Source organism: Canis lupus, chromosome 9, assembly GCF_011100685.1.
Source record: "Canis lupus familiaris isolate Mischka breed German Shepherd chromosome 9, alternate assembly UU_Cfam_GSD_1.0, whole genome shotgun sequence".
Taxonomy (NCBI): domain Eukaryota; kingdom Metazoa; phylum Chordata; class Mammalia; order Carnivora; family Canidae; genus Canis; species Canis lupus.
The window spans coordinates 44,696,836-44,708,935 of record NC_049230.1 but is presented as its reverse complement, the minus strand read 5'-3'; the positions used below and the strand labels follow the sequence as shown (position 1 = coordinate 44,708,935).

Here is a 12,100-nt window from a genome sequence, read left to right as displayed (position 1 = left end):
GAAAGGGGATTGATGCACAGCTCCCTCCTGCTCTGCCTTCAAGGCAAGTGCTATGAAAGGACAGGACCACTGCTGGGGAGAATGTTCAAAGCCCTAGACTGAGTGGGCTGGGGCCCTGGCAGATGCTTCTTGCCTATACCCACCTTGGGAAAAATGCCTACCCACCTGGCTCCTGCCTGGAAGCCAGCTGTTATCACCCCATTTTCAGCGGATCCAATTCTTTTCCTTCAACGGAGCTCAGTGACCTCTGGCTCCCAATCTTTCCCCATGCTCTCTGGCCTCAGCTCCCAAGTCTCCTTGCTCAGAAGCAAGTGGCCCCTTCGGCCAAACTTCCCAAGTGCCCTTATCCTACTGTAGCCATGGAAACAGTGAATTATGGCCTCCTGGTTTCAAGTCCACCAGCTCCTCTGGGGCAGCAGGCTCACAACCAGGGCCGTGCCCACCAGGTGACTTATGTCACTGCCAGAGAAAGACCCCAGCACAGCTGGCCTGGGGAAAACCAGCAGCCACTCCCGCTGCGGACAACTGGTCCGGGGGGAGGAGGAAGGCAGGCACCGCACCTCTGCCCTGGGAACAGCTGCCAGAGAGCTCAGCCCCTCGCATCCCCTCGCTTCCTGCCCCTGCCGGCCAGAGTGCGGTGTTTCCACCCAGCCATGAGGTCTGTGCACAAACCAGCCATTTCTGCCCGCACACGGCTTCGGCAGTCGAGAGCTGCCAGCCCTGCCCCTCCCCCGACAAGCATCCAGGGCGTGTCACGTTCCCACCTTCACGGCCACCAAGAAGGGGGACCCTGAGCCGGGGCTGGTCGGGGTTCCCAGCTCGCACTCCTCCAGGAGAAACACATCTTCATCCTCCAGCACCTTGTCCAAAAAGCCTATAGCCTCCTCTTCCTCTTCCATGGCAGCCGGAGGCGCGGAGGGCAAACAGGAAGCGAGGTCCACGCAGCAGCAGCAGCCGTTGCCGCCGCCGCCCCCGAGGGAGGCAGGCGGGCAGGGAGGGGAAGAGCGTGCAGGGCAGGCCTAAACCAGCATGCTGGCCTCCCCGGAGTCAGTCCTGGCACCCGGCCACCGGCTCCCGATGAAAGGCTCCATTATGAACCTTTTCCTGCCGCCGCTTCCCGGCCCTCCCGCGCGCCGGGGCTGCGGGCCGCCTCGCGCGCGTCCCCGGCCGGAGAGGGGCAGCCGCGCTCGGCAGCCCCGCCGCCGCCCCGCCGCCGCCGCGAGCGCAGGGCCGTCACCGGAGAGACCGCGCGGCGCGCCGGCGGACCAGGAGGAGGCGCCCCCGCCGGCCGCCGCGGCCCTTCCTGCGGTGCGCGCCGGCCCGGGCGCAGGCGGGGCCCCGCGCTCCCCGGCCGCCGCTCCCGAGCTCGGGCCGGCCGCCCCGCCGCCCCGCCGCCCCGCCGCCGCGGGCCCCAGCGATCCCGCCCTTTCTGGACTCCGAGGCTCGCGTTTGCTATTAATACACAGGAAATGCACGACTTGACTCGTGAGGTGGAGCCGTTCCCTCTGCGGTCACCGGCCGGCGGCTGGCGGAGGCTTCTGGAGCGCGGAGGAGGGGCGAGGAGGCCGCAGACGGGCCGGGCGCAGGGGGAGGTCTGCTTCCCAGAGACAGGCTTTATTTACAGCCCCTCGCCAGAGCCCGGGCAGCAGGGGGAGGAGCGGCGGAGCAGCTGCCCGCGCGGCCTCTGGGAGGCCCGGCGAACCTCGCTGTCACCTTGGGGTGGCCACAAGCTGAGCCCCCTGCTCATCTCTGCCTCAGGTCCTGACACCTTTGCAGAGAGGAGGCCAGGGCCTGACGAGGAGACAGTTTCTATCACCACTGTGGTTGGGAGAACAAGGCTTTGTGCAAAGGAGGCCTGGGCCGCCTCACTGCAACAGAACCAGAAGTGCCAGCCGGGGTCTGCAGCAGGCCCACCTCGGACGGCGGGAGGTGCCACATCTCCTACTCACGGATGCTGCTGGGATGAGCAGTCCCACCTCCCTGGGGCTCTTCTGCCTCCAGAGAGGCCTCTGCCCAGTAGAGCCAGCCTGATGGCAGAGGATACACATAAACCCAGGACGGGCAACACCAGCAGCCCTTCCCGCTCCCAGCCTGCTTCCCTTGGCTTTAGCGAGGGTGGCAGAAGCGAGATCCACCCAGATAGTGAAGTCCACCTTGTGGTTGTCTAGGCCCCAGCCAGAGGGGAGCATCCATTTACTCTCCCGAGGGAGGAGTTCAGGGGCAGCACCTGGGAAAAGCTCTTTCACCACACAATACCTAGGGCAAAGGTTGCAAACTCCTGTAGCCGCCACAGTGCAGCTAGGTAGGAGTGAGCCAGGTAGGAGCAGGGTGGAATGAAAAATTCCACCACTCAGCTCCAGCTAATGGCTGCTAGGGCAATATAGGCTTCAGGGTGCCCCATCTCAGATTGTCCTAGAAAAGCTGGGGATTTGGATTCTTAGCTGATATCTCTCCATTTAAAAATGATGGCAGATAAATGACATTAAAACAAAACGAAGAGGCGCCTGGGTGGCTCAGTGGTTGAGCACCTGCCTTTGGCTCAGGTCGTGATCCCAGGGTCCTGGGATCGAGTCCTGCATCAGGCTCCCCTCAGGGAGCCTGCTTCTCCCTCTGTGTATGTCTCTGACCCTCTCTCTTTGTCTCGCAGGAATAAATGGATAAAATCTTTAAAAACAAACAAAATGAAATGAAACATGGTGCAGTCTAAATAAAACACATCCATGAACTGAATTAGGACCACAGACAAGGCTGCAGAAGATTGTTTCTTTGAGGGAAGCTGGGAGTTGTGTAGGTGTGGGAGATTGGGGGGGGTGTTCCCCGAATATCCCCACTGTCCCACTTCCTCACTGGACCTGGCATCTTGGAATCCAGCTCAGCGTCACACACTACCAACCCACTTCCCTTTGTAAATCTGCATAATAGGTGCTACCAGGTAGATGAAGTAAAAATTCAGAATTCTGGGTGGTGATCAAGTGAAGATTAAGGATTCTGGGTGGTGAGCCCTGAAGCTTCAGCCCCACACAAGCCAACCCCCACAATCTCCCACCAGCCCCTAGACAATGTCTCCAGCCAGGGATTCCCCTGAAATCTTCCTGATGCTTCTGGTTCACAATGTTCTCTCCTAAAACATAGTTGCCAGGACCAGTCAGCATGGCTCTTAATGATCCAGTGTCTGACCTGTCCATCAGTGTGTGTATGTACCACCAGCCCCCTTATGCACATGTCACATACCCTGTTAGGTGGTAATATTAGGCCACAGCGGGGAGGACTCAAACTCTTTGGAAATGAGCTCCAAAGGAAGATCAACTGTGCACCATCCTGGGTCCACCTGACATCACTCCCTCACCTTTCCACTGGATACCTCAGTTAAGAACAGGGCCCCTGGCTGAGCCTCCAAGCTGGATGGAAGTTTGAGGAGAGAGGAGAATGGAAATGGTTTATCCCAACTCCCCAAAGAAGTCTGTGGAAGCTCTGAGTTTGAGGTGGGTGGGGCTCCTGCTATTCTGTTGGAATTGAGAATATGTCATCACTGACTGCCTGTCACCAAAGGTGAAATACAAACTGAGGGATTTGGGGTAGGCTCTTTGGGGTCTCAAGGCTGACAGGGTTCCACAGAGGCACACCCTACCTTATACCCCACCCCCTCCCTCAGTCCCTGGTTTTTCCCTGTCCTTGCCCTGGCTGGGTTATAAATACCCGGAGCACATCTGAAGGGCCCTTTCAGCCACAATTCCTCATTTGGTTTGGGCGGGTGAGGCTGTTCCCAGAGCTTGGGAACAACTGGGCCTGGCATTCCCCAGGGCATAAGTGTGCCAGCCCAGGGCTCTATGTCACAGCTTCTGTCTTCTACCCTGCAAGTTTCAAGTACATGGCAGGACTGCCCCCACTGATCAGACAAGCAGGTGGAATGCGAGAAGGGTCTAAAAGCCCAAGGGCCCCTCCTATGTCCCTTCTCCCACCCAAGTGAGCATGAAGTACCCTTAGAAGTCTCCTGGAGTATCCCCCTCTTCATTTCCCATGCCCCTAGCCAGTATATCCATACCCACTTCTTCCCCAAACCCTGAAACCTCTCAGAAGCTGCTCCCTTAACATCCAAGGCATCTCTGCTCCACCCTACCCCAGCTGGCTGGAAATTCCAGTGAGTAACTAGAATGCCCTTCCATCTTCATCGGGCACACAGACACCACTTAGAGGCCCTCAGTCCTCCCCCTGGTGGGGGGGAAGTGACTCACAAGTCCCAGCAATGCTCCCTCCCTTTCCCCTACAAGTGCCCTGAGCCAGCCCTGGACCTGAGCTTCCTCTCTGCATCCTCCACACTCCACTGCTTCAGCCTGGCTCCTGCTCCTCCTTCCAGAGAAGAAGCCTGTTTCAAAGGTATCTAAACTGCCTTATTCCAAAGCCGGAGGCCTCCCTCTCCTACTCCACAGCCTCTGCAGTCTGGGCTTTGGCAAATCCCTCAGCTCCCATGAGCATGCTAGTGCTGCTCTGACCGCTCTGGCTCAGGCTGGCCCTTCTTTCTCTGGCCTCCTGTAAACTGGAGTCACCCATTCAGGACCCCAGCCTTGGCCCGCTGCTCTCTACCCTCTCTACCTCTCATCCCTTCTCGCTTCCAGGCCAATGGCAACCCATCACCATTTGTAGCTCCAGCATCTTGCTCAGCTCCAAGCATGACATCTACACTGTCAAGCTGCATCTCTTCCCTTGGAAGTTCTACCAACAGCCCCTCAACTCCACATATCTAGACCAAATGACCCTTCTCTCTCCCTAAGCCAGCTTCCCCTTCTGGCTTCTCCCCTTCTGTTGGCAGGGCCACCATCTTGCAACTCTTCCTTCCCCCAGGCCCCACATCCCTTTTACAGAATCCCTTTGGTTCTTCCTTCTTTTCCTTTTCTAAAGCCACCGCCCCAGACAAAGTTTGCATCTCACTCCTACACTGTCAGGATAACATTCCATTCTGAGTCCTGATCTTGACTGTCCATCTATCTGTTCACTTGTTTGCTCTTTCATACCCAGAGAAGGCCTGGCATTACAAACACAAATCCAAGAGTGCTCTCAACCTATATCAAGTGAAGGACATAGGAACAAAAGAGACAGTGTCTCAGTGATCAACACAGGGGAATGCAGGACAAAGGCACTATCCCTGCCTCAGAGGAAAAGCCTCACAGAGAGTGGCTTCTAAGCAGCATTTGGAAAAGGGGAAGAGTTTGTGGGCAAAGGGAGGAGGGAGGCCAGAAAGGAGAACTTCTTTCTGTGCAAACACAGAGGGAGGCCAGAATAGAAAAGGGGCAGGAGGTGAGTTTGGAGAAGCACACTATGGAGGGTGAGGGGCACTGACTGCGATTTCTTTTTCCTTTTCTTTTCTTTTCTTTTCTTTTCTTGAGAGAGAGGTGGGGAGGGGCAAAAGAAGAGAGAGAATCCTAAGCAGGCTCCACACCTAGCATGGAGCCAGATGTGGCGCTCGATCTCACAACCCTGAGATCATGACCTGAGCCAAAACCAAGAGTCAGACACTTAATTGACTGAGAATTCTGACATTTGCCAAGCCCACACTCTCAAAGCCACTGATAGTTTCCTCTCCCCAAACCCCATGGTCTTCCCTCATACTCACTCTCCATCCCTTATTCTCTTAGTCACTAAATCAATAAGTATTTATTAACTGCCTACTGTGCACTGGGCATTCATAATGCTGCCACAAATGGGACACTATGTCTACTTCCATGGAGCTGATAGGCTTAGGGCCAGACTGACCATTGTCAGTCTGGCCAAGGCAGTGCCAAGAATGGGGCACTATCTTAGCACTATGGGGCTGAGGTACAATTCCCCCAGAAAGGATAATATGGAAGTGTCTGTTGTGATTTTAAATTTTCACATCCTCTGACCCAGCAACTGTAAGGGATTTTTCTGAAAAATATTTATTTTTTTCAAAAGATTTATTTATCTATTTTAGAGGAAGAGCATGCACGGGAGTGGGGGATGAGTCTTAAACAGACTCTGCACTGAGGGTGCAGCCTGATGTGGGGCTCCATGTCACAATCCTGAGATCATGACCTGAGCTGAAACCAAGAGTCTGATGGACACTTAACCAACTGAACCATGCAGGTGTGCTCCTATATAGTTTTAAATGTTCACACTCTCTGACTCAGCAACTCCACTTTAAGACATTTTTCTGCAAAAATATTTCTACAGGGGATCCCTGGGTGGCGCAGCGGTTTGGCGCCTGCCTTTGGCCCAGGGCGCGATCCTGGAGACCCGGGATCGAGTCCCACATCGGGCTCCCGGTGCATGGAGCCTGCTTCTCCCTCTGCCTGTGTCTCTGCCTCTCTCTCTCTCACTGTGTGCCTATCATGAATAAATTAAAAAAAAAAAAATATTTCTACAGGTGCACAAAGATCTGTGTACGAAGACATTCACTGCAGTAATGCTTATGCCAGCGCAAGACTAGAAACAGCCCAAATGTCTAGCGGAAGTGGATGGTTAAGTGAATTACGGCACATTCGTAAAGTGAAATACGTGTGCAGTCATAAAGAAAGAAGAATGAGGTGGATCTTTACTTACTGATATACAAAATATCCAAGACCTACTAAGTAAAATAGGGACAGCAAATTGCATAACAGTATACCAGTATGATTTAAGAAAAAAGCATATACACATATTTATATGTCACATAGAAAAATAAGGAGAAGTATACAACCAACTTTTAACAGAAGTTCTATCTGTAGGATGGGACGTTAGGAGACTTTTACTTTCTACATTATATATTTCTGTAAAGTTAATTTTCAGTGATGTAATCAGAGAAAATAAAGAAGTTAAAAAAAGAAGTGCCACAGTTGGGAAAGCAGACTGGGCTCTGAGTGCACAAGACAGACGCAGCTGATGCAGCAAAGGGGGAGTCACAGAAGGTTTGCTGGAGGAGATGACATTGAAGTTCATACCTCGAAATGACCAGGGGTTAGCCATGTGAGTAGAGATGGCAGAGAAGGCAAATGGGACTGTGTGAGGCACAAGGAAATGAGTTCAGTCTGGGTGGCGAGTGTGCATTCATTCGATCACTCAATTGACATTTACTGAACATCCGCTATGCATCAGGCACAGTTCTAGGCACTAGAGTTTTCTTTTTTTTTGGCACTAGAGTTTTCAATGAACAAACATTTGGTGACAAAACAGACAAGACTCCATCTTGGAGCTCACATTCATGAGGTTGCAGAAGTAGTCAGGGGCCAAGTGGTCAGATCAAGCAGAGTCTTGACAGCATAGCTAAGGGTTGTATTTTACCACTAGGAGAAAGGAATGCATTGGAGGGTTTTTTTTCTCTCTCTCTCTTTTTTTTTTTTTGCATTGGAGGGTTTTAAGCAGGGAATGACATGACCATTGTTCAATGGTCTTGCCTCCCATTAACATCAGATTATTCTTTCTGAAACATTGCTCACTCTGCCCAGCAGGAAGCCACCAGGTCAGCTTCAACAAGGGGAATGGGGCCCTTGCTGGTAACTCAACCAATCAACAGCCTCTGTTCCTCGCTCTCCCCTGAACTGGTCAGGCACATTCTCACTTCCCCGCCTCATACTGGGCTTGAAGCCTCTACTCCCTCCTCTATGACTATCCCTGGCCCTCTCAACTTTCTTGGCAAAAGCTGAAGTTCCACCTCCAGATTTTCTGGAGCTCAGTAGACTCTGGGCCAATAGGAACAGACACCACCCAATGGGAACTGACCCCAAGGGGCCAGTGCCAGGGGCAGGCAGAGTCTGCTACAGCCGCAGATCAAATCAGACGCATCATCTTCCTGGTAACCGTGCTTCTCCCTCTGCCTTTCTCTCTCTGTTACAGAAGTCATTCCAAAAATCATATATAGTTTATTACATAAAGCCAATGTTGGGAAGACGCCAGTACATGATACCCCTTATATGGTAAAACAAAAACAAAAAGAACTCCCCTAGATCCTGGATTTGAATCCTCACTCTGCCTGTTGCCATTTGTGTGACCCTGGGCAAGTCGCTCAAGCTCCCAAGGTCTCAATTTCCTCATCTGTAAAATGGGGACAATTATAGCACCAAGTTCGGGGTTGCAGGGAGGACTAGAACATGTAGGGCAGTGCCTGGCAAGTGTCAGCCCTTGTTAGGCACTAGCTAATCTCCTTTCCTTTGGCAGTGGTGGTGGGGTGTGGGGAGCACAGAAGTGGGGGGCCCTAGCTCACTCCAAGCCTCACCTCCCACCTCTTCTATTGGGCCCAATGCCATTATCCTTTTCTCAAACTTCAGGAGGTTTTCTCACATTCCAGAACTTACACAGCCCTCTTTATCTAGAATGTTTTCCTGACCAGGACCCAAGCAGAACACTACCTACTCTCTGAAGCTACCTCCCACGGACTCCCCTCCCTGGTTTCCTGACCTGAGGTCACATGATTCCTCCCTTGGGATGCTGTGCATCTCTCAAGGCTGTTGCACAGATGGCCTTGAAATAGAGGGAGTATGTGTGTGTTGGGGGAGGGGGGCGTCAGGAAAACCCCATTCCTGCTAATTCCCCCAAAGAGTTGGAACAATATCTTATAAGAAGTAGGTGCTCCGAAAATACTTAGTGAGTACACATGGAAGCTTCTAGGGCAAGGCAAAGGATCTCTCAAGAAGATAAATCAAGGGGTTCAGATTAGATAAATGATTCCTATGGAAAGTGGTTGTATGATGGGGGCTCTTGGGACTAAAGGGAACACAGTCCTACTGAAGGAAACCAGGCTGAGGGGCGGGGGAGAGTGAGAATCCACCAGTGCCAAATGCAGCAGACCAAGTGTGGCTTTATCTCGATTTCCCAGCACTTCCGTCCTTCCTTAAGCACACAAACTCTTGGCAGTGGGTTGGTGTCCAGCAAGGTGGGCTTAAGGGGAGCACCTTGCAGTGGCAGTCAGGGAGAAGGGAAGGCAGATTGTGACTAAGTGAGAAATAGCCCAAGACAACTCTAACCTCCTTCCCAGCAACCAGGCTCGCCTTTTTGTGCCTCTCTCCCTGTTGAATCCTGCCTGGTGGTGTCCCCCAGAGGGGCCTTCACCACGGAGGAATGCTGCTGGGAGCTGAGCCACCTCTACAGGACTACAGCAGGGACAGGAAGGTCCTAGGGCAGCCAGAGCTGGCGCCTCATGAAAAACTGGGTTCCCATCCTAGGAGAGATTCAAATTCAACACCCACATTGGGAGTGGGTCCTCTTGTGTGGCACGGCATAAGGTGTTCTTATGGATCTATGTCACTTGGTCCTCGCAGCAGCCCTTCCAGATAGGAGGCATTTATCCTCATTTACAGCCAAGGGTACCAACACTCTGCAAGTTGCCCAAAGCCACACAGCCAGAAAAATATAAAACAAAGGTGCCAAGGCTCCTATTCTGGAGAGGTCACAGAGAGCGGCTGTGACGAGTACCCTACCACTTACCAACTATGGGGCCCCGCATGGGTTGTGTAACCTCTCTGTATCCAGGTTTCCATATCTGCAAAAGAGGGCCATAACGGTGCTCTTCCTCACAGGGTCATGATGAGGGCTAAGAGCATTGATGTTTATAAAGTGCCATAACAGCGCCTGAATTTAGCAACTGCTGTGAAAGTGTTTCCATGCGTTCTCTTTGTTCTACTACACAGGTAGGAGATTGAGGGATCTGGAGGCCCTCCAGACAGAAGCAGCCAGTCCACAGCCTTGAGGGTGGAAGGCTCACCAGCACATTGTCCATGTAAAAGAAAGCACTAACACACACCAGTGGAGAAATGAGGCTTGGTGCAAGTCCAAGCAGCTGTGATGATGAGGAGGAAGGGGTAGGGAAGACGAGGACAATGGTGATCATCTCAACACTCTCCTACTCTTACTTTGGATTCTCCTGCTAGCTGAAGTCTGAGCCCCTCAATTAATCCTTTTATTAGAAACCTCTGAACTGGGGCAGCCTGGGTGGCTCAGCGGTTTAGCACAGCCTTCAGCCCAGGGTGTGATTCTGGAGACCTGGGATCCTGCTTCTCTGTGTCTCTGCCTGTGTGTGTGTGTGTCTCTCATGATTGAATAAATAAAAATCTGAAAGAAAGAAGAAAAGAAAAGAAAAGAAAAGAAAAGAAAAGAAAAGAAAAGAAAAGAAAAGAAAAGAAAAAAGAAAAGAAAAGAAAACCTCTGAACTGCATGCATCTGGGTACCACAAGAACTATAGAATGAGTCTGACACTGAGCAGTCCCACCCACACACATACAAACTTTGCAATTGCAAAGTGCTCTGCCTAATGCTGTCTTATGGAAACCTCACAACAGCTGTGAGGTCAGGAGGGAGGAAATTCTCAGTATCTTCCCTGTACAGATCTGTCAACTATAGCCCAGCCAGGGTGAGTGACATCCCTCAGGTCACACAGCTAGAAAATGCTAGCACTAAGACAACACCAAATCTTTGCGTTGTTTCCATTTTTTACTGCATCTCCTAAGAGGGGAGACAGAGGAGTCTATGGCTTATAGGAAGCAAGCTTTTCTGTAAGACCATGGTCCTGGCAGAGGAATGTCTGTCCCCACTTGTTGGCTGAGATCAAGAGTCCCTGCCCTTCCTTCCCAAGGTGAAACCAGACACTCTCAGCTGAATCGAGCCAGCAGTGGTGTGAGGCTCCAGACCTACTAAGGAGCCCTGCTCAGCTTGGGCTTGAAGAGAGTGAGGGTTTGCAGGGCAGGGCTTCAGGTTTCACCCTGATGCCCAGTGAGCTGCACAGCTGGGGGTATATCTAAGACAAGAGCAGTAGAGCAAGGCTGTCGGGGACATGTTGGGGAATGAGCATTGTGTGTCCTGCCAACACTATAGAGACCTGGCTTCATCTAGGCTACCATACCTCGCAGGACTGATCCAATTCCAGAAAGGGGGTTGCAAAAAGCAGATTCAGTTGTTATCTAGGAAATATTCATTAGCCTAGGTCCTTTCAATGGTCTTGGCTCCAAAAGCTGGCAAGAAAAGTCCTGTGGGTCCCAGTCACCAAGGACGGAGCATCATGATGAGCCCGACCTAATGCTGCAGGCTTTACCTGAGCTATCCCAGTCCCTCCTGTCAATAATCCTTTGGATAGGTGAGCCTATTTCAAGATGATCAGGGAGCACCTGAGTGGCTCAGTTAGTCAAGCATCTGATTTCATCATAGATCATTATCTCAGGGTCATGAGATCAAGCCCCACATGGGGCTCCATACTCAGCATGGAGTCTGCTTGAGATTCTCTCCATCTCCCTCTGTCCCACCCTCCACTCTCCCTCTTTCTCCCTTTCAAATAAATAAATAAATCTTAAAAAAATAAATAAATAAAGATGAGGAAAGCTCATGTTCCTCCCATTTTCCGGGGCACTGAGTAAAGCTGCTAAGATGGTCACATTCATGTGTCAACCTGACTGGGCCATGGGTACCCAGACATTTGGTGAAAATGATTCCAAGTGTGGCAGTGAGAGCGGTTCTGAGTGAAATTAACATTTGATCAGGTGACTGGATAGAGCAGGTTGTTCTCCCTAATGTGAATGGTGGGCCTCATCTAACTAACTGAAGACCCAAATAGAAGAAAAAGACTGAATAAGAGGGAACTCTTCCTGCCAGGTGAGCTGAGTCATGAGTCTCTTTCAGGCTTTACACTCAGCTCGAAACATTGGCTCTTTTTGGATTTTGAGCCTGCTGGCTTCAGACTGCAATGTATGCCACTTGGCTCTGCTGTTCTTAGGCCTTTAGGCTCAACCTAAAACTATACATCATTCCTGCATGTCCAGCTTGCTGACTGAAGGTCTTGGGACTTCTTGGCATCCATAATGAAGCACACCAGTTCCTTATAAATCTCTCTATATATCTAGATCTAGATGCAGATGCAGATGCAGGTAGGCACCCTATTGGTTCTATTTCTCTGGAGGACCCTGACCAAATACAAAGACCAAACCTTAGGCTTCCCGGCACAGGTTGGCTGCATATTTCGGTATGAAATGCCCAGCTGCCAGAGGCCAGACATCTGAATATCTAGAACAATTGTCTGATTTAGTCCAAAAGTCCCCTTGGTTCCCAAGGCCCCAACAGGAAGCCTGGCAGGGAGGAGCCCTGACTAGCCAAAAGAGCAGAGCCAAGTAGCAGAAACCTTCATTTTCTT

General features: G+C 51.7%; 1 protein-coding gene across 4 annotated transcripts in view; it reads right to left on the bottom strand.

Annotated features, from left to right (window-relative positions):
* The window catches only part of ABR (ABR activator of RhoGEF and GTPase), a 186,263-nt gene that overhangs the window by 81,634 nt on the left and 92,529 nt on the right, over positions 1 to 12,100 (bottom strand). The window contains exon 1 of one of the 4 annotated variants that reach the window (XM_038548421.1): positions 765 to 1,215. The exons of the other annotated variants lie outside the window; for them this stretch is intronic. Coding sequence (XP_038404349.1) covers positions 765 to 899 — 135 coding nt within the window. The 5' untranslated portion in view covers positions 900 to 1,215. Of the gene's footprint in view, positions 1 to 764; positions 1,216 to 12,100 lie in introns of those variants that run through there. 4 annotated transcript variants of the gene reach the window in all.